This window comes from Melanostigma gelatinosum, assembly GCF_949748355.1.
Source record: "Melanostigma gelatinosum genome assembly, chromosome: 1".
NCBI classification, from domain to species: domain Eukaryota; kingdom Metazoa; phylum Chordata; class Actinopteri; order Perciformes; family Zoarcidae; genus Melanostigma; species Melanostigma gelatinosum.
Genome location: NC_136634.1, coordinates 14,555,137 through 14,580,942, shown reverse-complemented (window position 1 = coordinate 14,580,942; position 25,806 = coordinate 14,555,137). Strand labels below are relative to the sequence as shown.

Genomic DNA, 25,806 nt, shown 5'->3' with positions numbered 1-25,806 from the left:
GTTCACTTACGCTACGCAGCCAATCATAGCATTGACACTATTGCCCTGCCCATTCGCGCTGCAGGTTAGCTAGCTATCAACAGTGCGGCGGAGTTACGAGACGCAAATGCTAACCCCTTATCATGGCGAAACGAACGGGCAGCGACACATCCACTCACCAAGCCATTGGAAAAAAGAAATGTGGTTAAGATGGAATGGCTGTCGGAGTATGTTCAAATAGAAGAACAAGCGGTGAAACTGGGTGAGATTTTTTCTTTTTCGAGGGGGAAGGGTCTACTCTGCAAAACATGCAGCGAAGCTAAAGTAGCAAATGAGTTTTCCGAGGGAAAAATGTGGACTGAATGGAAGTTGGACTACCTCAAGCGTCACATTCAGCAGAAAAAACTAAAAATAAAATCAAAACAGCATCCAGAAATCGTCTTGAAGTGGCACATTTGGACCAGCTGATGCGCATTAAGTCAAAGCAAGAAGCAGACGAAGCCATCAACCTGCACAAAGTGTACAACCATTGGAGAAGTGAGAAGGACAGACGTGAAAAATAAGGTAAAATTTAAGTCAGATTTGTGCATATTCTAGTGACATTTATTAAGATGTTTTACTTATGGATATTAATCATTAAATTATGTTACTACTAGATAATTTATGGGTAGTAGAAATGATAATAAAAAACTGAGTAATTACATATTTTACAGACAGAGTTACAGGAATTTACACTGTATCACAAGCTACAGCACACGTCATTGTGCAAAATGTGAATGTTTTAATGTGAACAAAATGTTATGTCTGAAAGGTGTATATGTATCATTTCTTCCAGAACAGGACCCTCACACAGGCCACAACAGGACCTCACACAGGCCAAAGCAAGACTCTTCCCATGGCCAAGCAGGACTCTCACATAAAACATACTACACATCTCATGAACAACAAGATTTTTGTCTTTTTCCTTTAAAGTTTGTCAAATCACTTATATTAAAAGTAAACTAGTGAAAATTGCTGCTGTAATTTGATTATTTTAATAAGCCATGTAACTTGCTATGATCCAAGGTTTTGAACAGGTGTGATACTGGTGTGTGGCCACAGCGTGCACATCTGATGTTGCTCACAGTGGTCCTCAGTGTGCTCAGGGAGCTTGTGTGTATGCCCAGACACATGAAAAATTAGAGGGAACATTGGGTACATGTGTAAACAAATTCTCCCTTTTGAATCCAGTATGTATTAGTCTTATAATAAAACTCTAAAATGTAGTAAATTCACTTTTATCTTTCTTATTTTACATTATCTGACATCACACACTGACACTTACATGATATTTGTCACTGCCATGAAAGTAGGTTGTTTCAAGGAAATAAAGTAGATAACTTCAAATCTAACTAGATGGTTCATTTTTAACCATCTACCCACCTTAATACCAAAAAATCAGTAACTCCATACTTTCAGAAAACTCGAAAAATTACTTTTATTATTAAGGGACAGGTAAAAAAAGTACATGATTTATAAAAAATACAAAACCGCTTTGTCTAACGTGTAAGCTAAATAAATGCATAGCAACAGTACATGCAAGTCTAGTTAGGTATCCTACAATTCTGTAACATTTTAAGCTACCAGCTAAAAGGAGAGAAAGTACAGTTTGGTTGCAATCTATCATTCGTTTCAGTCTACATGATACAGATCCAAAGTAATGGAACAGAATAAGTTAGGTTGCACGCAACTCAACTGATGAGTAAATAAATACTTAATAACATTTCACAAATATTGACAACCGGTAATTCAACGCAATGTTAAACAAAGCCTGCGTGAGAATTACATTCGATTTCTTAAGTACAAAACCAGTCTACGTGTACGCTAAAGATGAAAATAATTCATAATATTACACTTTTAAGCAGTGATACAAATAAATATGAAATAAATAAATAATGAAACCCATATAAGAGCCACATGGCTCACCCAGACCCTTATGTACATAAGTCACCCTCTGCTCCAGACTAAAACAACACATGTATGAAGATTCATATTAGTGTTCTGTTTAGAATACCATAAACATACATACAAATGACCTCGGACAAGCACAAGTGTGCATGGAAAACCTGCATTGATTTGACATTGGGTGAATTTCAATGTGCTTTGGCTTTCGTTTGATAAATAAAGTAATATTAGGCTGTATATCACAACACATTTGTGGTATACAAGAGGCAATGGCATAGAATTTCAACTTGTATAAAGTATTTTACCTATACTGACCCAGGAATGACGGGAATCACTGATATCGATATTGCTGAATGACTATAGACCGATTGTGTGTTTTGCTGTCGTATTGTGTGGTGTTGTTTTGGAGAGAAACTTTTATTTTTCCTTTTTTTCTTACATATAAAAATAAGAAGTGAGATTTACAGTTCATATAAGGCCATGCAATTTTAGCAGACTCATGCAACTGGATGAGTGCGCTTGCCATTCATGCAAAATGCACTATGTGTTGCTGAGGCCACACTAAATATACTGTCCCTTGTGTTCCTTGTGTTGCTTAATACCAATCCAGAATTAACACTAGCACTGTCAGTCACACATCATTAAGGCTGGTGTATTTGCTGTTGAAGCTGTGAATAGGCCTTGTTTAAATGGGACCCACTCACATATTTACACACAGAGACGGTCAACAAACACAAACTCTTTGATAGGAATGGATGTCAATGTGAGAAGACACAAACACAGGGGCTACTGTACATGTCTGTGCTCTGTCAATGTAAAGTGTCATTCATTCCAAAACGAGATATCCACCATTTGAAAAAAGAGACTCTTAACAAAGAACGGCAAAAGTAATGCCATTATATTAGTCAGCTCGTAAAATAGCCACATTGAGAATGGGTTCAGCTGTACGTTTGAAATGTTGAGTAATGAATTTCAAGTAGCACCTTCTTTGTGAGTAAGTGGATCTATTGCGTTTTGGAATCAAATCTTTTAAAGTAACGAACTAGAGCTCCAGCATTTCATCTAAAGTAAATCAACAATACCAAGGATTATGTTCCATCGTCAGGATGGTTTGAATATTAAATACAAAGTAAGAGACAAAGTGGAAAAACAACAGTTCATAAATTACCATTTAAACAAAATAAACAAACCTCCATATTATCATGGAGAAGACCAAAGGAGTTTCAGCTGCTTTATGATTGAAGGCAACCTGAGGCAACTTCTTTCTGTAAGTGCTTGAGAAAAAAAAAAACGGCACCCTAAGATTTCTTCAGAGAAATCTGTGCCTGGCTTTGACTTTACCATCCGGCCTCCACCACTGGAGTTACAGTAACGCATAGCTGACCTGCATTTTCCTCACAGCTTGGTGTCTCCTTCACTTCCTCTTCCATCTGGGATTTATTCCCGCTGACATCCACCTCACCCTCCTCTATCTCCACCTCTTCATCTTCCTCCTCCTCCTCTTCTTCCTCCTCCTCCTCTTGTTGACGCTGCTGCCGTTGTTTGTTGCGGCAGCATGGTTTGAACAAATGGGGGTCGATGAGCACCTCTCCAAAGCGCCCCTTGTAGATTATGCCACAGCACACCTTTTGCCTAGACAAAACAAAAAATATGTTGTATCTATTCAAGCCATGAAGCAATGCCACATTACTTACAGGGCCTGTTCCAGTGATTTACATGCTTGAGGTCATTTATAGCACTGCATTAGGATGCAATGATAGTGTAACTACTGTGAATTTTGTCTAAACTAACACTTAGTATACAGATCAATGAAGTCATGGAAAAGAAGATGGTTAACTCCTGCACACTCAGGAACACTGTCAGCTCTCACGTTTGTTCGAAAGGCAACGCGTCGGTCCCAGAACGCCGTCAGGCATTAAAATTGCAGAGTAAAGCAATGTAAATTAGGTTTAGGTAATGGCCAAAGCATGCAAAAACACTGAAAGTGGGCCATTAATTCAAGAAAGTGAGCAGCTCATCCCACTTTTAATAGTGTTAGACCAAGAGCATAAATATGACTCCTGGTTTGACTTTAATTTGTATTAACCAGTGGGGGAAAAAAAAAAAGAAGAAAAAAAACCTGTGGGTGGACGAAGGGGCTTTAAGACACTGACCTCTTGCCTTTACATTTTGAGCGTGTGAGAATCCACAGTTTCACGAACATGCTGCAATAAGTCCTAAATAATGAGTCAGAGCTAGTGGTTCACTGGCTGGCTTACCTCTTCCAGTAAGTGAGGTCCAGAAATGAGAAAACGGGGGAGCGACTGGATCCTGGGCTGAGCTCAGTGTCGGAGCCGTCATCTGACAGGTTGCTGTAGCTCGGCGACTGAGCCGGGGAGGTGCTGGAGGTGGTGCTGTGGGCATCAGAGTCTGATGGGAAGAACAAAAAGTGAACAACGGAGGGGTGAATAGGTGTGACATACTGTATGTGGTGTGCATGACAAATAAAAATCTACTTCTGCAGGAACAAATAGGCTCAGTGAATAAATATGTTACTGAATGCCAACAATGCAGAACTCACTGTTTCTTTTAAGCTCTTTCTGCAGCCTGCTGATCTGGATGGGCCGTGCTTTCTTGGAGATGGACTTTATCTTCTTGGGCCTGGAAGTTATCTTTAGGCTGGGACCTCCTCTGGCATCAACAACCTGTATGGGGGGGTATAGGAGAAGAGTCTGCATCATTCAGGTATTTTATCACAACCAAGCAGTTGCTCAACCATATCAGGACGGCAATCCAAACTCACATGGTTCCAGTGCTTCTTGGTTCCCACAGGTAGCTTCTTCCATCGTTTCACCAGGAGCACACAGGCGTTACAGATTTCTCCAGATCGCGTTTCACTCAGTCTGCAAGACAATTTGTGAAGAAATGACCATGGGAGGAATGTTTCAGATCAGTAAGGTATGTGTACCCTACACATGAAGGCAGATCTTTCTCCAACCCTCACGTGTTCAGCTCTCTTACCCAAAACAGCTCCTGAAGTCTTTCTCGTACCGCTTACTGTCCGTGAAACGAGAGCTTGACGACTTTGCACGGCAGATGCAGCAGCCGTCCAAACTCCTGTACATTTTTGGCTTATGAAAGCCAAACATCTGCGTACAAAAACATATTTAAATATTAACATCCCAGGCTCTCATCGGTGCACATGGCGTGTTAACTGCAGTAACTCGGTGCAGCCATACATCTCTGGTTTAGAGAGGTGATATTTTATTTCTGTTTGGCCTCAATGTGAATTAATACAAACAAATATGGTGTCTTGTAACGATCAGAGAGCACACGCACAAAATAAATCAGTAAAGCTATTATGTTGGCGCATCTCTCCGCTTTGACCCACATGGGGGGGGGAAGTAGGTCAACAGTCAGACAGAGCATGTCACATGCTGCGCTCACAGGACGCACGCTTTATTTTGGAAACTCAAAATATAAGCACGCACATAACGCTAGTCCGATTCTCCCGGCTGCAGAGGATAAGTTACTTGATAGATTATTTATAAGCTTATTTGCTACAAAATAGAAGCAGGGAAATTCAAAAATATAAATGTGTCCGCGGGAAATCACGCGTAATTTATGATTTATGTTGCTAGGCAAACTGTAATCTCCACAGCACATGTAGACCCGAACTGCGGCAAAACTGCGAGCCGCGCCCCCCAGACTGTTTTTTCTTTTTTCTTCTTGCCATCAGTCCTCGGGGTCCTCTGAACAGTGCGGTGCCTCAGAGAGCAGACAGAGAGCAGGAACAACTAAAGACCTCTCACTCTGCTGGTTATATCGAAGAGCCTTGGGCCATATGAAAACCAGAAAACTGTCTCCTGATGACTGAAGATGTCAGTATGACAATCGGTAGCAGTAGGAAATCTAACAATGTAAATGTCTAATAATTAAACTGTAACCTTATTATTTATTAAAATGCTTTATTTTGTATGATAAACATGATTAAAGTCTGTAAAAAATATAAATACATGTGTCTGGCCCTGCAAAGTCTGATTTAAATGTGCAAACTATCATGGAAATAGATATATGTATGCTTTACTGTTGCAGAAAGTTTATTTGCAGAAACCAGCAAATAAAACCACTAAAGTCATAAGTCTAGTTAACCGGTTTCGTGCTTTACGGAGATTAAACATGTATTTTGCATGAGAGCCCTGACAGCAACACACAATTTAGAGGTCAGCCTACAACAGACTTATAATAAAATAGTTAAAATTATGAAGATGGAATCAATATTAAAACAGAGATTTGATCAGCAGGGTGTTAAAATGATAAAATAAAGCAATCAACACCATACATTTAAATCTGTGAATTTATACCTGTAGTATAAACCACCTCGTATTTACAAGGCCGACCACATATTCACCTTCGAGCTTGTCATCTGTAAACTGCAGACGATCTCTGCAGCAGAATACAGTACGTGACGCAACTCAACATGGCAACACACTTCAAAGGCGGAGGCAGTGTGGAGAAGGGGGTGTGATGCGATTTTCCGCAAAAGCTGTAATATTAAAAGTAAACTGCAAAATTCCTCCTTAAAACTGTTAGAACTTGCGTGAATAACATCTGCACTTTTCAAATTATGAGAAGGTTCCGAGAAATCTACGCGTTTTCATCGAGAGAAAAGTGCAAGTCGCCAATTTCACCGCCCACTCCAGCGAGGAAGCATGGCATGCCACACGACCTGCTTCATGCGCACCCATTTTATGATGACCGTCCCCTGCTCGACGATGCCCGACTTTCCCTCCCAACATCAACTTAATGTCGTGAGATGAACTAGGGTGAACACATTTTCGGAAGCAAAACATATTCTTTTTAATTGTAAAGTAAAGCCGTTCTCAGCCAACCGTGTAATTTGATCTTTACTCTTTGTTATTCCACAGCCGCGTCACTGCAACAGTCCACCTTCAACTACATGTGCACGAAGTTCAAAGCGACGGCTCTCTGAAAGTCGGTGTTTTTTCGCCGTTGTTTTCCGCTAAACGACGCGTCTTGTGCCCAGCTTGAGTTTCGTAGCGCGTTCGTCATTAGTTTTGTGTTTGCTGTGGCTGTTTTGTTGACAGCAGCGCCCGCGTGCTGAGACGCATCTCTGGTCCGGGTGGGCGTGAGAGATTCAACTTGGTTTATTTAGCGAGCGTGAATGTTTAGCAGACTGCAGGCGCACTATAGCTTCAATGTGCGTAGTAATACCTTGTACACGAGGAGATTTACGACCGTATAACGGCTCACAATGACCGACTTTAGTCACGTTTCGGGAGCAATAAAGGGAGTGATTTCTTCCGACAGCCAACAACAACAACAGCAGCCTCGCTAATCACATGAAGCCTATTCTCACACTATTAAAACACATGTACGCGTTCATCTTACCGTCCTCCCACTTTGCCCGGTAACTTTACCTGTTTATAAGGTGAGAAACACATCAAGTTGACCAACTAGTCGGTTTTGCAGAAGGCCCCAAAAGAGCAATTGTTCTGACACAACTCGAAGCTTGTTTTAAATGATCTGAACAGACAACTACGTCTTTAAAACCCCTTAAAGCTCCAAAGACCTACAACAAATATAAAGTGGCTGCATTCATTACCTTGTTGCAAGCTGCGTGAAGCTGATTCAAAGTAGTGGTCCTTACAGCGCGTTCTTGCGATGTGACTGTTATGAAAATCAACCCGCATCAGGAACCCGCTCCCTTGTTGATGTCTGCGTTTGTGGACGGGACTGGATAGTTGTGGACTAAGTGCGCATGCGTCGTATCCACACCTCCATTTCAGAGTAGGGCAGAAGGCTTTTTTCTTTTTCTTCAATCAAAGCATTTACATAAACGACGCGTGACGTCTCCGTGCGTCTGCATCCAACTGGCCTTATAAGGATGGGAACATTGCGCGGGAACAGGGGGCTCGGCCCCGGTTGCTATGGCGCATTGGAGAGTGTCAGCAGAGGGGCGGGGCCTGTCGTTTTACTACAGAGCGGCAGATGGTCCGTCTGGAGGCCTACGGTTTTTAGGGGGCTCTCGGAGTCTTGCGGGGAGATGCGCTTTGTTGATTTGAATTGCGTGACAGCGGACCAGCAGATTAGTGGTAAATAGAAGGTGAAACATGGCCTCCATCCAGTGATCAGTTCAGAACAACAACCACTGCGAACCAGTCATGCGGCTGTGAGATAACACTGCATCGGTGTGATAACATTTACTAGAATGTATAGATATGCTGCCTGTAATACAGTCATCTGGGAAAAATCTTCATGCAAATAAGTGTGGATAAAATGTCTATTATGGGGGCTTGAATTATAAATTGATGATCAAAGTAAATAGAAGTAGCACTCCAATGCTATTCAATTTTGCAATAAATACTTTTCTTGTACTTCAGGTCTATTGAATTGCATTGCTTGTATGAGGCTGTTTTACTGTAATGGCTGCGACATTGCCAACACTATCTGTCGGAGGACACGGGCAAACACAGTGTAGCCTATATACAGTAGTTGATCAAGTTTTCATTTGCCACACTATAAAAGTCAAATTCTTTGTCAATATGAGATGCAATTAGACCAATATCAAATGTACAGTTAACCTTTTAGCAATTGAAAATAATTTAGCTGCACAAGAATCCTATATCCTTTCAGACATAGATTTGCGAATAGCGAATAGCTAAAAAAAAACAATACAAAGTCAGTTATGTCAATATTAACTTTAATCTTTGACAACACATTTCATAAATAACAACTCATTATTGCTTTCTCTAATCTGTATTAAATGATAATAGAGGCTTGGTCATTGTGGTTACATAGTGCTCGCAGGACAGTGCAGGAGACAGAATTTTCATAATTCTTTAACTATTAAATTAAATGTGACAACATAATACTGAGTTTTGTAGAAACTGCACTCTATTCGTTGTCTGTAGACAACTGAACAGTTTAGAAACAAACAGCATGACTATTATCCACATAATCAGTCAAATGTGTCCATAGTGGAATCTACTGTTTCACAGACACAAACAAGATGCCTTTATACAGAAAAATATGCCACAAGTTCAGTACACTATAATAACAAATGGGAGCAATTATATCAACGGTCTAATGAAGCAACAGGTTTACAATGAGGGGGGGGGGGGGGGGAAGCTTTCTGACGTCTGACACAATTAGGACACCAGTTTGGTTTCAGTGTTTCACCAACAGAGGATTTCAGGAGCACAACTCTTCAGTAACCCCCGAACTGAAGTGAACAATTATAAACAGGCAAGATGTTACACAGCATAACAAGAGCATAATACTATAACGTTTCGGAACACATCATCAAATGGGAACATTATCTTTGTAGAATATATTTAATAAGATATCCAATGAATGTCAAGGGTTTTTTTTGTTTTTGTTTTTTTTCATACAATAAGGCCTGAGTCCTGATATTTCAGATCACAACACAGTAACACATAAAACAAACAAACAGATTTTAGCCATGCATGTGCTGAGTTTAAAGTTCAAGCAATACAGCAGTTGAAGGAGAGTTATAGTTGTCCTAGGGTCAGGTACATCTGATGGTGTGAGCCGTGAGAATAGCTACTGTAAATGTGGGACAATGAATTACTTTCTATTTCTCCTTGAGGAAACAGAATTTCACAGCGTAAACAAGCATGGAAAAAAATCGGACTATTTCCTGAAGCAAATACAGTTCATAAGACATTTACATCAGTGAACAAGGCAACCTGTTTGGAGCTTGAGCTGCCAGTGACTTACTCTGGTCCACTGTCTTCGTCGATGAAAAAGTCACATTTCTCAAGTGTCTAAATGTCCTTTCTTTCCTCACCGACGGCAAGATGAATGTTTTAACCCATCTGCATTCCTGCAGTAGGCCACAGAGCAGGGGCTTTTCTGTTAGGGTCAGAGGTCAACTCCTTTGACCAGTGCAGTCTCCAGGGTAATGGTAAACTCATTGAGTGTGTGCAGGATGCGGGAGAGGGAGTGTACAGCAGCTCGGTCCCGCAACAGAGCACCGTCCTCATATGTCCGCGCTGTCAGGGGACACTCAGCTAGCAGGGGGAGCCAATGAGAGAGAAGCCGGTCCCTGCGAAGAGGAACAGGTAAGTGGTCAATTATGGGTCCATAAAGGCCCGATGAAGTTGAGGCTTGAATTGAAAGGTGAGTCAGCTGACTACAAGACAGAACTAGTGCATGTTCTTTCTCTTAAAACAGCTTTCAGCCACAAGAAACAATGCTTTCAGTGTTCCGTCAATGTCAGTCCACAGCGCGCCAAGATAAGAAGTCATATGATTAAAGTTCCGAGCATTGGTCACAATACACCCCCAAGTATATTGCTAAACTGTTCTTACTATTTGAAAGCAGTTTACTTTAATTGACAGAACATAAGAAGAGCAATAGAACAGGACAGACAAACATGTGACCTTACTGGTCGACTAGATCCAAACCCACTTAGATTTGATTGAAACCAATCAATATTCATTCTGTTGATGCAGAAACATGAGAAAGCAAAGATCTTTGTAAATGTGTTGTCAGTTATAGAATTGATATTCACCTTTTTCCAACAGAAAAATTGAAGCTAAAATGAGTTCAGTTTAGTTAGTAAAAACAAAATGTTCCGTTTTCTTTTTTTGAACTTGTAATAAATTAACACACAGATATGAATAACTTTTCTGCATTTCATGTCCAACCATGAGAAGACAATGGCTGACGCGTTCCCTGCCTGTGCTGTATGGTATGCAAATATTCAATGTAGTTAGTGTGGTCAAGCTGCAGCAGGCTTCCTCTGGGCCTCAGGAAGGAAACTATATCACATGTGTCCAACACTATATAATGACCAGGATGCTTTAAAATCACAGACTCCAGTGGGGAGAGTATTTTCAAACGGACTGCCTATTTCTGTTTTAAATCAGGATTACAAATCAAAGTTTTTAGACTTATTCAATTGGATTCATTACATACGTCTCAGTCCAATTATAAAGCTATCTCACCTGATTCCCAAGCAGACGAGCAGCTGAAACTTTCCCTCTTTCCCAATGTTTCGTGGCGAGGCATTGATGGCATTGACGTAGTGACAAAGTAAGTCGCAAGGGGGACCCTTTGGCATCGTTGATCCGTGCAGGCCACCCATCTGATCAGCTGTCTCCAAGGAAACCACTGTCTTTTCTGTGGGAAATAGTTGGTCATACTGTCAGTTTATAACTTATTAATATACAGACAATAAGGGACAATTAGGTTGTAGAAGACAAACAGTGGAGATAGAGGATGTAACACTGGTTTTTAACAAAACACATCAATCATGCCTTTATTGCATGAAATTTAATATGTGAAATGTATACTCATCACCACTAGATGGGGACATCAGCAAGAAGTAAAACATCACTTTTGATGGACTCACACTCGCAGCACTCACCAATAAAGTCCCAAACAAACACATTCCTCAGGAAAAGACGATTAGATTTGAGCCCGTGCAGGAGGAACTTCTCCAAGGAGAGCACCAGACCGCCTTCGCCGCACAACAACACTGTCAGGTTTCCCCTCTAGGATGAGAGAAGTGGGAGTTAATGGAGGCATTGTAAGCAAGAGGCTCATCTTTCAACTTCAGTAAATCCCCACATATTACATTTTTCCAAAATCCTCCACAGCAGAGAACAATTTGTTCATTTTCTAATCTAAAATGCTCTTCTTTCATTCACTAAGAGGAAGCAAACAGAACAGCGCAAATGCTTGTACATTAAAGGCGGTGCTCTGAATATGTTATTTCAATGAATAGGAGGGCCCATTACAGAGAAACGAAAGTGATCCATCAAGTCTCGTGCTTTTAACTTGGTGTGGAGATGAGAGAGGCTCCTCTGATGAACGAACAAAACAAATGAAGCCTGGGCCGGAGGAGCCGGGGTAACGAACCATGTTGGAGATAAAATAACACAGGCCGCCGGCCGGAGGTTGACAGTATAACACATCGCTGTATTACATGCTTTGCATTCACCATTTTCACAGCAATTTAGCTTAGTTAGCAAAGAGGTTGAAATAATATTGTTCAATGTGTTATGCACACTCACTATTTACAGTCACATACCTCTTGTTCGGGTTTGTGGAAGTGCTTAACAAGGTTATTTGCTGCCTCCCTCATGTCCTCTTGTACTTCAACAGACAGTATTCCTGACAACATAAATCAAGAAAAGTTACAAATGGAAACATGAGGATGAATGATGACAGACATGAGGGGAAGTGGATAGGAGCTAAATAGAAAGGTGATCCAGGAGCAGAATCTGTTATTGTATCAACAAGTAGGTCAGCTTTTGTACGAAAGAATGTGTTCTTTGTCACTACGCACTGCTTCGGCTGCCAAGCGATTCCAGCACTGCCCGCACACTCTGAGAAGGAGAGGCCAGCTCCGGAGGCGTCCCTGTCCACCGTCCGGCATCCTCCTCTCCTCCAGGTGACACCAGCTGACCAATGAGAACTCTTTCCAAGCTGCCGTCGCCCACGCTTTTCCCGAGCCATCGGCCACACGGGAACCTGAAAGGAAAGAAGACCGTGTTCTATTATCATCTAACTTCGAAACATTTATGATATGATTATTAGGTAACAGCCATCTGTTCGAAACAGATTGTGTTGTGTAGTGGGTGTGTACAGTTCAAATAACATTTAGTTTAGATAACTGACAACAATTCTCGAAGGTGATACTTGTATCTCTAGAGTGAATTGTTTTATACAAGGCAGCAGCTGGTATCAGTTAGTGACATGGTAATAAATTAACTTGCAAAGATTCTCATGGGAGTATTTCAGGAGGCTCAGACATCCAATATTTGACAGTCAGGATGATTCAGATGTCATTGTGTCTTTATCAAACGGAAAGGCTGTTGTCCACAAACACACTTGTATAATTAGCCACTGTGCTTTGAGGTCACAGCCAGTGTTAATTGGAGAGATCAGGGTCAAAATAAGACGCTTACTTGTAGGTATGTCCAGTGATCTCATTATACACCATCACACAGTCAATCAGACACTTAGCCAGCAAGCCAGATTTCTCCTGTCCCAGCTGCAGCGTGCTCAGCCTGCCCAGGTTCTTGCACTGAAACGAAAAGCACAAACCACAGTCAGTATATCCAGGCATGCGTCTCTGTACGGCGTGATCGTGACCTTACTGCGGCAGAGTGTACACAAACCTGGAAGAAAATGTCTTGTGTATTCTTCGGGATCTGTCTAACGCCCGAATCACCCAGTTCTCCCGACACACACACCCAAGGGTCAACTGTTGCCATTGCAATGCTCAGCTTCTTCATGGGTATTATAACAACACGGTATGGAATACCTGAAGAGACAAAGAGACCAAGAGCAAAGTGTCATTCATTAATGTCTCACAATACTCAGAGTAAAAAGGATTTTCACAGCATTGGTCCAGTTTTCATGTCTTTTGTTTGAGGTCTGAAAGGTCTGTGTGAATCCATGGGATACCCGGTGTAATTCAAGTATATAAGGTCAGTGGGTGGAGACACAGCCCAAAGGCAACTTTCAGTGTCCTCAGAAGCTATAAAGCTGCCAGTAAAGTCTAACATTTAGCTGTTTACAGGACTTACTGATGGAGGTGAAGACGCGTGTGAAGCAGAGGTAGTCCACAGTGTTGAGAGAGAGCAGGTGGAACAGAAACTGCTCTCTTTCTTCCTCACAGAGCAGGAATGCATGAGGTTTATACAGCTGCCTGTCAGGGGACAAGGAGAAAGAGACTTCATTTAAATGATGTCCAGAAACACTAGCCATTTGTCTACTTGTCATTAAAGCCAATCATGAGTGAATTCCGACCTGAGCAGCTCTTGGTTTGTAAGCAGCTCTTTAAGGTGCTGGGACAGCATTTTCTTCTCCAGAGCCAGGTGGATCCATGCCCGAGCCTGACCCACCTCAGACATACCCTCACTCATGGTCTGGATGAACCTGGAAGAATAACAGATAAGTAAAAAACAAGCTTTAATGCTAAGCTTTTTCTCATAAAATTGCATCTAATGATGATCCCTGGTCTTGAACCAAAATATCTGTTATTTGAAAGATGAAATGAAGCAGCAAAGATTTTTTTTCATCTACATTTGTTCATAAAACATACCTTAAACACAGACATGTCATGTACAATTTCTCCCACAGAGATGCACCACCCTTTCCAACACTAAAGTATGTTTGCTCTGGTTACCTCATATCCTGTATTACCGATCCTCTCAGGAGCAGAGTGCCAACATCAAGCGTTCTCTGGTCCAAACCATTAGACCCTAACAGACACCAAGTTAAACATGTATGACAATCCAACTCTTAGCTCACTCATTTACACAAGAGAAACAAATCAGTCAGGTTGTGCTCGGACCTGGAGCCTCAGCTGGTATCGCCGTCTTCACCCGGGCCGCCTGGTAGTGAAGCAGATGGGACCAAAGAGCGGACTTGCCCTGTTCAGAATAAACACACAAGTCAATATTCAGCCTGTTCATACAGTCACCTCTTTGTGTTCGTATGCATGTTGTGAATTTGTTTACGTGGGAACACACACATGTGTTTTCTTTAGGTGATCTGAGCTGATAAGGCATGTTAAATGATGTGTCTGACCTGTTTGAGCTGCAGACCATGACCCCAGGTTCTCTCCAGCAGGTCACACAGACCGTGGATGAGTGTGTTTTCCTGGAGGCCTGTGATGTTGGCTTCTCCCTGACCCAGTTCTACGCCGTCCTTCCCCATCCTCTCCATCAACATCCGTTTGGTCTGAAAAAAGCCAGAGAGCATTTTGTGGCATTCACCTTGACAAACAATTGAAGAAATCAGTGACAGCAGCGTCTCCATCGCCACACAGATAGAGCTCTTACCTTCAGACGACACTCGCTCAGCAGCCCGTCAACGAACTCGCGGTGAGTCTGAGTGACCGCTTGAGGCGACGAATCAAGTAGCTGAGCCTGGCGAAGGTTCTTCCTCATAAATGTGTGCTTCTGTCAAACAAACAAAAGGTAATATATCAGACACAAATATCCTATGCTGTGTGTGTGTGTGTGTGTGTGTGTGTGTGTGTTTGTGTGTGAGAGAAAACAGACCGGTCTGTGTTCATTGTCCACTCCCGAGTGTTCAGTCACAGTTGACCTCTTGAGGTCAGTCCTGCGAGATGCTGTGACACGACCAGACCACCTGCCCACCCAGATAACATAGCAAAAATAGAGTCACAATTACAAGTGTGTGGGGAGGTGTTTGTGTATTTAAAATATATCTGTGTGTATTTTGGTAGGTAATAAAGTAGATCATGACCATCAGTAATATTCCAATGCTGTGGTTCCCATCCTCTTTGTCCAACGTACCCACACAGCTTCCATCAGATGACCTCAAGTATCCTGGTGTTTTAAATTACTTGAGGCTGACTATATCAACTGTTTGTTAATTCATTTTAGAAGAGAAATTTACAAAAAGATCAGCGTCACACCAATTAAAGATCCTATTTGGATGTTTATTTTCCACGTAAAATATGTGGATATATTGGTTTAATCACGAATGTAATTTTTAAATCAGTCGAGCTACTCCTTGTAGCCCGGGCTCCAAGTGTCCATGGTTGGGAATCACTATTGTAATGTATTCTCAGTAAAGAACAGCAGAAAATAAAGGCTCACTTGTTGGTGTTTTGTCCTTGTGCAAGCACACCAGCCTGCAGCTTAGGGAAGTAGCCCGGATGGTGACGACCCTGGCCGATCCTCATGTCCAGCAGGTGGGGGTGTATGGCTGTGTGGTCAGCCTTCAGCAGTCTGTGCTCGATGACCTGAGCTGCAGAGACAAACCCATCAAAAGGTTCGGATCCAACAGGAATATCTACTGTAGATAAGTCACGACGAGTCATGGAAGTGACGATAAAGTGAGAACATCTTGTTCTCGAGTGCTATGAATTTTGTTTAGTTCTAAGGGAGACTGGAACAGTGTACAACAGCATGGAGTAATATAACAACATCTCTGAAGCAGTCTGAATGTGAACAGTGATGCAGCCAGATTGAGATGCAAGCAGTGCATTTCCTGCAGAGGTTGGCAGGACTTCAAAGCAGAAGATTTGAAACAGTTTTCATGTCACACAAAGCCCCGTCCTCTGCTTATACTCTATAATGCTCATCCCCTACTGTATCCTTTAGTTCACCGCTCTCTAATTCCCTACCTCTACCCGTCTTTTCCCACTCAAATAATATTCCATCCCTTTTGTGCTTCAGCTATTCATCAGATAATTACATTTGATTTCGTTTTAAGAAACCTTTCCCTTAGTCACTGTTTGAAGAGTTAAATGTTCTGGCACACAAGGCATCTCAAGCAGAGGACTTATTACAAATTGAGAGAAGAAATGGTGGTTGCAGAAAGGATAGCAACATAATCAACATACAGCATAAACCCAAACAGAAGGACAGATGGCAACAGATTTGCACAGTCCCTCTTGACAATCTGGCATCCACTTCAATCATCAGTCTGCTCAATCTACCAATTGGGGGTTCAAACTACTTTTTTCGCTACATACTATCCTAATGCTAAAAATTGGCAGCAGAAACATCCAGAAGTTATTCTAGGTTTGTCATAGGTTGTCAATAAAATGTACAGCTTCTTCAAATGACTGCAAGTAATAATTGAAGTTATAATTAAGTGACAAATGAAAATAAAGCAGAGACAAAGACAACACATTAATCCATGATATACTAAGACAGCCACAGTACCTGATTCAAAGACTGTGGTGCATTTCCTGTAGCGACAGTTACGGGAGTCCTCTTCGTCTGTGTCATACAGTCGTTCTCTCTCCAGGCGGCTGTCAAACAGCTGCTGCAGTGGTTCTCTATCCGCCCAGCGAGATATCACCTTCCCATCCACGAAGGAAGAGAACATGGATGTCTCCAGGAACCGGGACAAGAAGTGCAAGTGGGTAGCAGGCTGAACTGAGAGGAAGGAACCCTGAAACATTGACAAGTACAAACACAACATGGACAGGTATATAATGTGTCAGTCACAAAGTATTTCAAAAACCCACGAACATATCTTAATGTATGTGGAAATAATTGGCAGTAGTTTTATTCAATCGATCAGTCGATCTTTGTGCATTAACGGCTACTGAAGTACCTTGTCAAAGCTGAACGTCCCCTCTCGGTTGCTCAACCAGGAGTCCAAATCAAGAGCGCTGTGGATGACGAACTCCTCGTACCGGCCAAACAGGGCAGCAAAACGTCCAGCAAACACCTCCCTCAGCTGAATGTTTAGCTTTGCAGCCTTCAACTCTTCCTCCTCCTCCTCAAACACGTGTCCCAGCGTCTTTCCTCCTTCGGACATCTTTTCTCCTCCGCACCTCCGCGCCAGAGCCTGCAGCCTCTCCAGCACCTCCAGCTCCTCGCCTCCGAGGTTCCCGTTCCTTCTGTCCTCCATCAGGTCCTCCAGCACCAGGCTACTCAGGCGAGGGGAGGCGGTGGCCGGCGTCGTGACCACGCCGCCCTGTGGAGGGAGCCCGAAACGCAGCAGTACCTCACTCAGCTCCTGGATTAACTCGGTCTGGTCTGGAAACACGGGGAGGTCCTCGGGGGCCTCGACACAGCGGTTGTCAATGTCCACAAAGCACAGGTTTGCCTTTGAAGCAGAAAGAGACAAGAAAGAAAGTTGCTTACTTTTCAAATGGCTCCTCCATCAGATAATCATAACAGGTTTAACCAATCACAATGCAGTGGCTGAGCTTTACCATCCAATTAAGATCAGCTATGAAGATGTGATCTCCATTAATAGAATCTTGGCATTTCACCGCGCAAACTGTGCCCATGAAGCTGCTGAGCAATGAAGTGCAGATCTTTGTGACAAAGATAGGCACCGATTTAAAAACACTGCCTCTGTAAGCAGCAGTAGAGCACAGCACAGTCAGCAGCAACGCCACCTTCAACAGTGACCGCAGGCAGTCAGTTTACAACCTCAGGGGAAGTTGATGTAGACAGACACCTTCTTACTCTGTGCAGCTTCATCCTCCTAGTTAATGCCTTCACTTCTTACTTGTGTTTTGTCATCATCTCTTTCATTCGGTTGCATTCAGGTTTTTCCTACGTATCAATAATAAATACGGCAATATTAGTAGTTAGACCTTTAGAGTCAAACTGTGCCCTTGTCTAATTGAGAAATAAAAAATAGAAAATAGAATCCAACCAAATCCTACATGTGTGATTAAAATATTTCTCACTTCCTTGCAATTTACCACCTAAATGGCACAACTAAAGAAATAAGTGGAGATTCCTAATTCTCATGAATTATTCAGCGAGTCCCATTATTCTAGATCTCTCATGATCTGTGTTTTTGCTGTCATCAACCCCCCCGGCTATCTTTCAACTGCCTCCTTTCTGGGGCACAGCGACTTCAAAGAGCCTTCAGTGAGATAGTCATTCAGCATAAAGTGAACTCAAATCAAAATGCAGGATTTGTGAAGGGGGGAGGGGCCCTCTGAAGAAGTGAAATGTCTGCTTCCTGAAATCCTGACTGTCATGTTCACAGGACACCACAGATGAAGGTCCGCGTTCAGTTGCGTACCTCGTGTGGCAGGTGGAGGGAGGATCGCTGAGTTCCATCTCTGCGCTGGATACCAATCAGGAATGGCACAGGAGCATCCAGGAGGTGATGTAGCGGTGCTGAAACAATGGGCAGGTAGATGTGTTGCCACTGGAATGGGAATAGCAAGGTGGTGACGCCCTCTGCCACTGTCATCAAACGTTGGTAGTCTGAGGAGGAGGAGGAGGAGGAGGAGGGGAGAGAAGAGAGAGAGATGGGGCATTAGCATCAAGGAATTACCTATAAGTTCAAAGGGAAGGACTGATTTTCCCCTTTAACGTCTTTTGATTAAGCAGTTTACGTGAGTTGCTTATAAAACTATTGAATAAATATTCCTGTTTACATGCCACAGAGCACAGCCCAATTAATGACTGAGGATGTTCCACATTCATTGAGTTACAATGTTAGTTTCTCTACAGTATTGAACCTCAAACCCATCTACCATGTTGTTACCATAGACTGTGGCTGGTAATGTAGGTTACATGTGGCGTAGTTTTAGTGTAAATTGTGAAACAAATAGATATTTTGTTTAATTTTGTGCTATGTCCTGTACTTTACATTTTGAAGTTATATTTATGTGATGCTGTTAACTGAATCTTGTTGTGAGTAAAAACAGCTGCTTTGCTATGGGTGTTACTAAATACTGCAAAAACATTGATTAAGGTACAATGTTTAAAAATTGGTCTTCTTAATGACATTAGCAATGTCTACCTTTGACTTTACTACAACCTTATTTGCACTGAACTAATAACTGAATAGTGAGCTTACCTTGAGAGCAAAGCAGGACTTGTGTCTCCAGAAGTGCACAGGTAAGTAGTTGAACCATATTGTCCACGCCCAGCAGCGAGAACGCCTCTCCAAGAGGATACTCCCCCAGCGGAAGTTCCCCGGGCCCGGGCCGCTGGCACACGATGGGTCCCTGCACCCCGTGGAACCTCAGTGACCTGCCAGGAGGAGGCAGGGGCACCTCGTACAGGATGTTATGGATGTAGCTCTCTATCGGGAGGGGCGGGGCTGTGTGAGACGTCACTGCCTGGTGCAGCTGAGACAGAAACTCTCGAGCAGCTTGAAGGAAAGGGAGCGGCGTGAGGAGGCAGAGGGCTTTGGACACGTACAGAGTGTCACGAGCCGGATCGAAGGAGCCTGCGCAGCCGAGGCAAGCAGAGACCAGCGACTCGGTGTCCGACTCGTCCAAGCTGCTCACTAGCGAGTCCATGCTGGAGGTGGAGGGCGATGAGGCAGATGAAGACGAGGAGGAAGGAGAGGAGGCAGATGAAGCTGAATGGCGCTCCACGTGGTGCATCTGGCAGAGAGTCTGCATAGCAGTGATGATCTGAGCACTGGTCACCTCCTCATAGAAGGTGTGGACAAAGCCGTAGGAACGTGTACCGTCGTCAAAAGACATTGTGAATGAGTGAAACTGAGGGTCGAGCCCGTCTGCCCGCGTACGGAAGGAGAGACCCCTCGGCATACAGAGCTGAGGAGGAAGCAGAGAAGAAAAATAATCACGTCAATAACTGACAGTAGTGGTGGATTTTCGAGACTATCCACTTGTTTTTTGTATTCATAACTAAAGCACATCTGCGACGATGTAAACACAACCACAAAGGCCATTGTAGAATATAGCATTCCAAAAAAGTGTGCTGTAATTTAACTCGTGAACATTGAGGAGGCTGAACAAGAAGAGACGGATATCTGAAAACATTAAGCTTGTAGCCAGCAACAAAATAAAGTATTCTATCTTCTTAGAATTAAAGGAAATATGAAATTGAACAAAAGTTTATACATTTGATTGAAAGTAACTTAATGTTAAATATGTCTGAGTACCCCGTGACAAGTATTGTATACTGTTGTATTTGTGCTACTGGTGCATGCAGTTGTTTCCAGGTCTGAAAACCCAATAAAATGGCATTAAAAATGTTAAATAAGACCACACATTTTACTGATACCATAAACAGATAACACAAAATACTGTGGTGACTGCTGGCAGACTTCTTTTGGGGATTATGCATCCATCAACCTCACCTTGTTATAAAAGAAAAGAGAATATTCTAAAACAGGCAGCGAACAAGCAAAGATAAATGGCTCCAATTACACTTTATTTCCATGCTGTTTTTGTTATTCTGTTGCTCTTTTGTCATTTGTGACAAAATTCATCCACGCTGGTTAGAAGAACCTCAAAACATGTGCGCTTACAAACGAGCACATCTCGTGCTTCCATTTCCACTGTTGTGAGAGAAAGAGGAAGAAGAGCGTTCATGTCCAAGATCTCACCATGTTGACGGCATCTTTATTGAAGGGGTTTCTGTCCGTGCTGTCAGGGTAGTGCACCAGAACCTTGGACTTGAACGAACGTCGAATGGGGCTCTGCTCAAAGCCCTCGCCTGAAAGACAAACAGGCGCAGAGAGAAAGAGAGTTACTGCAGTATCATATTAGTACAGACTGGTCTTTGACCTCAGTCTCTGCTGAGACAGACTTCATTACGCGATGTCAAGGACAGACCAGAGGACCTCACTACATGACAGCGGCTATGATTTATGGTAACGATCGAACAAGGCGACCTTTTCTGACACGGGCTGAAAAAAAAGAAGAAGTTCATCTGTTGTTGACAGCAAAGTCCATTCTGCAGCAAAGAGGGAAAGCCCTTCCAATAGTTATGTAACTCATCTCATTACCGTAGAGATAGACTGGAAAAGCGGTACAACAGCCCTCATCCCTGATACACTCGGCAGAAGGAAAGTCTTTAGGCTTGTAGAGGATGCACGAGAAGAAAATATGCTGCTTTTCATACATAAAAAGTGCTCAGGCTCAGGATAAGGGAGGAGAGATATTTATATAACAGCTACGTGTACATGAAAGGATTGAATTTGCAATGCATGCAATTAAACTCACAATCTACAGGTTTGATGCATTGCCCCCTCCGGCTCAAGTCTCTTCAAGCTTGCAGCTCCAGTTACATACAGAGTGTGTGTGAGCGCGAGCAGAGGAAGAGGAGCTGCTGAGGATAGAAATAAAGTGTGTGCGTATGATTCAGCGTGTGAAATGGACTGACGGTGGTGAATGAGGGGCTTTCATTATTCATACACTTTCTGAAGGGGATGCCCTTGAACAGTACTCACCATTTCACTAATCCACCATGCATTCTCAAGAGTTCATGTTCCGCTTCAACCGACATCACTGCGTTACAGGAACAAAAACAACTGCAATTGGCAAAGTAACTAGTCTGCTCTTTCAGCTTTGACGCACTCATTCAGCATTCGGGAACAACCTGAAGCTCACCTGCCTAGGAGGTGACGCACAGCTGCCTACGAGGTGACGCACAGCTACCCGAGAGAGGAAACTGCGCCGCAGGCAGAGTGAGGAAAGAGCTCCACTTCACGTTAAACTGAGTCAGACCGGTGGGTGGGAGACAGAAGCTAATGGATCACGGTGACGAGAGGGGGAGTCAATGTTCTTTGCTAAGGACACAAATTGGCGTCGGCGCCGAGAGGCACAATCGAGCGCCTAGTTGCCATGGTAGCACTTTCCGCTGTGGCCTCGAAGACAGCCATCAAGACAAAGCCCGTCGGCGGTGTACGTCACCCCGGGTTTCATCAGCTGACCCAATTAAGACCCACACTCCTCCTGACACGGGCTCCCACCAAAGAGGTCGTACAGACAACATTCACGAGGGCAGAGGGAGGCTTGTTTCAGTGTTCCAATGAAAGGATAAATGTCTGTTTCACTTGGCTGTAATTAACATGGTTACTCCCCTTACCACATTAACACACACACACACACACACACACACACACAGTAGAAACCATGTAGGAGCTCATGCGTTGTAGAATACTTCATATCATCAAGCTGCAACTCATGATTATTTTCATAATCTTTTAATCTCACAATTATTGTCTTGGTTAATCATTTTGTCCATAAAATATCAGACAATAGCGACAAATGTCTGTTGCAATTAAATAAAAACCAAGGTGACATCTTAACATTGCCTGTTTTGTCTTTGACCAACAGTCCAAAAGCCCAAATATATTGGATTTTCTGTCACATACAGTAATTCAAAGAAAATCAGCAGATCCTCCCAATTGAGACGCTGCAACATGTTGAGCATTTCTGGTTCAAGATTGATGAACTTTCTGTCAATCGACTAATGGATTAATTCATCAACTTGTTGCATCAGCTTCACTACCACCATAACATCAATACTCTCAATGTTTCTGGGGGACAAAAATAAGCGTTTTTCGTTTTCATTCCGCGGTTTAGACATTCATCACAAAGATTTATGTCCCCGAATGGTGCCTCTTCCCTAAAACCGGCACACTTCATTCGGGATGATTGAACGGCCATAGACATCCGTCATATTCACCAGCTGAGTTACCCCCAATGTCCCATTCATCACATCATCACATGAGCAGATGAGGCTAGATATGAAAAGCAGGAAAGAGATTAAATGACAGCAAATGTCAGCTGGCACTGACAGATTACGAGTTGTTCCTTTTTGGTTTTAAACCGTTTTGTCTTTGCATTACAGGTTTGTCCGTTCACTGAAGGTTGAATCATGTGACAAAACAAGAAAGACTTATTTCTCAGCCTGAGACACAGACGTGGTGCTGGGCTCGTATGAATAAAAGGATAAAACTAACTATTGAGGGCCTAAAAATTAAATAACTCAGGTTGGAATTTTTGCCTACAACAAGACAAGTGCAAATATTACATCTCTTTACAATCAGTTCAACATTATGACGCAGCTTTAAAATGTTCGGTCAGGGAGTTCTCGCCCTCCAGTGATGTCATACTCCTGTGACAGTCGGGCGCTGAAGCCTCGGCCATCCGGCGACAGGCAACGTCACGTGAAATTTGATTAGGCTGGAGAAAGCACAGTGGCATCCATTGAGAAGCCAACAAGGGCAGATTGTTTCTCGGTAGGCAGTCTCGAATGTACACATACACAAAAAGAGGTACTGCATCACCTCATACATCCAAACGCCTGTGTGCACATGGTAGAATAAACATCTCCTGCTTTTGACGACAGCTTTACAGAACATGGATGTAAAGTCAAACGCAGAGAAAGAAAATCCTTTGAAAGGCGAGCAGAGCCCCCTGCTGCAGTGGGTCTGAGATGACCCGCTGTTACATAAGCAGATTGGTGGAGCTCAGATTTAGCCAGCAGCGCTGTCACTCGCCGCAGGGAGCCAGATATCAAAGCACCTGCTGGTTAGTTAGAGCAGTAATTAGTCTGCAGCAGAGTCCAACGTGAACAGAGCTCTTCCTAAACATACAGTTTTCTTATTTAAAAAAAAAGGCATTTGGCTGAAGGAGAAAGGAATGTCTGCTAACAGCTGAAGAGCTATGTTTCTGCTGCAAAAAAAACACAGGGAGAGTACAGGGTGTGACTATTGTTTGCAATCCTGGAAGTGACGTTCAATGTGTTGGTGCACCTGCACGCCTCTTTTTCCTCACCAAGACCCACCCCCCCCCCCCACACACACACACACACACACATCACAGAGGGCTCCTGGGGGCTCCTGGGTGAATCTGTCCTCAGTGCCAACAACTCAGTGAGGGAGAAAGCGACGCCACTTGATGTCTCTATTTCTAACAACCAGCAGCTGAGAAGCTTCCCATCACAAGCATCACTGCAGCTGTCATCGCCGTGGCAACCCCCACATCCACCTACAAACCAGCATCCATTTCCTCCCACTTCATGGCTTTCGGTGAGAAAAGGATGCATTTGGCTTAAAATGGATCTCTGTTTGAGAGCATGAAGAACTGAACAGACCAACCAGCCATCACATAGATTACCACTGCTTTTAATATTTGTATATCTCTTACTATTTATATCTGGGAGCTAATTCTCACACACAGTCCTGTTACATGAACCACTGCCTGGATGCTCCATCTGTGCTCCAGCGTTAAAGGGCAGGATAGGATGCTGTTGTCCTCCCTTTCTCTGCTATATTCCTCACCCAGGCATAGCAGGGGATGACTTGCAGAAACCAACATCCCTATAATCACATTTTAAAATATGAACCAAACACAATAAACAGGCCTGTAGGCTACTATGTTTCCCCAAGCAGAGACAATACAAAGGGTGGATAATATGGGGGGATACAGCATAATTGTCCTTTTAAATTCTTGCTTCATTTTTATGGTAAAATGATAATTATCTTGAATTTTGTGTTTTGTTTATCTGCATTAAAGGCTACTCAAAAATATACCTTTTTTAGACTGTGTTTAAAAACACACAAATCCTCCCCAAAAAATGTATTAGCCAAAAATATTGGCCTAAATATAGGCTATTCTACAGAGGCTACACGCAGATATGATGCTGTCAACAACGCTTTGTAAGAAAGAGGAATGTGGCGTCCAATCAAAACCTCTATTTCAATGGATGTCACCCCCTCCACGCTCAAACAGGCCTACATGAAATGGTAAATATGTTACATAAAGCACGACATGTCCTCGGATGTGTTTTTATGTGGTGTGGATTTGTTTGGTTCGCGTTTCTAGACCATCTACCTGCTCCATCGTCCGGCTCCAGGCCCGTCTCCGTGTCCACTCCACACTCGACAAAATAGTGGGCGAAGCGGCAAGAAGCCGATCCGGTGGCCGCTGCAGTCCCGTTCATACTCGACGCGTTTCTGGTGTGAGAGCTCCGTTTACTTCTACTGCACGTTGTGGATGTTCATAGCTGATGCGGCTGATCCGAAACGTTTCTGCGCCCCCACTCTCGTCCTTGCGTTCCTGATCCGTGCGCTGTGGTGTGTCGGCCCGCCCGCCTGCACTCTGTGACTCTGATGGAGCTCAGCAGGATCCGGCGATGGTCATCTCGCTGTTTCATAAGGGGAGGGGGACGCACTGTGGGAGAGAGGGGGGAGACAAAGACCGGAACGCATCACCGACGGTGTTCAATCAGCCTCATTTGAAAGGGTGTTGTCCAAATTCATCATCCACGCCCACAGCACAGAAATCACGGTTTGTGAAAGGGATTTAAAAACGTATATCACAGTACAACCAGCAATGCATATTTAATTAAGATCTTTAATCTTTTTTTTAATTGAAAGTACTAGCAAAGGAAAGCTGATTAAAACGTGTAATAGATCTTTAGATGTATTCTTGATAGATGTAAATAGGCTACACGGTTCTACACATGAAGGTCAGTTTACCGCCTGTGCACACGGTTGTATCATGTATGTGTGGCTCTAGAGGAGCTTTCTAAAGTTTGAGAAAATAATTAAAAATTTGGTTTGAGACCTCAATTTATTTTTTACAGGAAGCTTGCATTATAAACTTGAGGTATGGAGTTTGAAAGAAGTGGGTTTTGGGTTTTTTAATCGTTTTTAACCTAA

The 25,806-nt window shown here is 43.0% G+C and overlaps 2 protein-coding genes across 2 annotated transcripts; both read right to left on the bottom strand.

The window, feature by feature from the left end:
* Positions 1 to 1,442: 1,442 nt before the first annotated feature.
* On the bottom strand, positions 1,443 to 7,639 carry sinhcaf (SIN3-HDAC complex associated factor). Its single transcript, XM_079277834.1, has 6 exons — positions 7,529 to 7,639; positions 4,924 to 5,051; positions 4,706 to 4,805; positions 4,484 to 4,607; positions 4,182 to 4,332; positions 1,443 to 3,555 (listed from the first exon to the last, which is right to left on the bottom strand). The coding sequence occupies exons 2-6, from the start codon at positions 5,049 to 5,051 to the stop codon at positions 3,261 to 3,263; spliced, it is 798 nt and encodes a 265-aa protein (XP_079133960.1). The 5' UTR covers positions 7,529 to 7,639; the 3' UTR covers positions 1,443 to 3,260.
* A 1,068-nt stretch (positions 7,640 to 8,707) lies between these two features.
* On the bottom strand, positions 8,708 to 25,109 carry LOC306775606 (DENN domain-containing protein 5B-like). Its single transcript, XM_079266065.1, has 21 exons — positions 24,977 to 25,109; positions 20,737 to 20,846; positions 19,231 to 19,939; positions 18,445 to 18,632; positions 17,008 to 17,505; positions 16,611 to 16,842; positions 15,537 to 15,687; positions 14,973 to 15,063; positions 14,751 to 14,870; positions 14,497 to 14,649; positions 14,261 to 14,339; positions 14,093 to 14,168; positions 13,714 to 13,842; positions 13,491 to 13,612; positions 13,080 to 13,225; positions 12,867 to 12,985; positions 12,245 to 12,429; positions 11,987 to 12,069; positions 11,321 to 11,447; positions 10,899 to 11,073; positions 8,708 to 9,994 (listed from the first exon to the last, which is right to left on the bottom strand). Exons 1-21 carry the CDS (start codon positions 25,083 to 25,085, stop codon positions 9,811 to 9,813), a joined length of 3,786 nt encoding a protein of 1,261 aa, XP_079122191.1. The 5' UTR covers positions 25,086 to 25,109; the 3' UTR covers positions 8,708 to 9,810.
* Between the last annotated feature and the right edge of the window lie 697 nt (positions 25,110 to 25,806).

Bases quoted from the DNA above. Each gene is read 5' to 3' on its own strand.
- sinhcaf (XM_079277834.1), bottom strand. From the start codon at position 5,051: ATGTTTGGCTTTCATAAGCCAAAAATGTACAGGAGTTTGGACGGCTGC. The intron at 4,806-4,923 runs GTAAGAGAGCTG...ATTGTCTTGCAG, and splicing joins GACTTCAGGAGCTGTTTTGG to ACTGAGTGAAACGCGATCTG. The intron at 3,556-4,181 runs GTAAGCCAGCCA...TGTTTTGTCTAG, and splicing joins GACCTCACTTACTGGAAGAG to GCAAAAGGTGTGCTGTGGCA.
- LOC306775606 (XM_079266065.1), bottom strand. From the start codon at position 25,085: ATGAACGGGACTGCAGCGGCCACCGGATCGGCTTCTTGCCGCTTCGCC. The intron at 19,940-20,736 runs GTGAGATCTTGG...CTTCCTCCTCAG, and splicing joins ATAAAGATGCCGTCAACATG to CTCTGTATGCCGAGGGGTCT. The intron at 11,074-11,320 runs GTGAGTGCTGCG...TATTTCCCACAG, and splicing joins GTTTGTTTGGGACTTTATTG to AAAAGACAGTGGTTTCCTTG.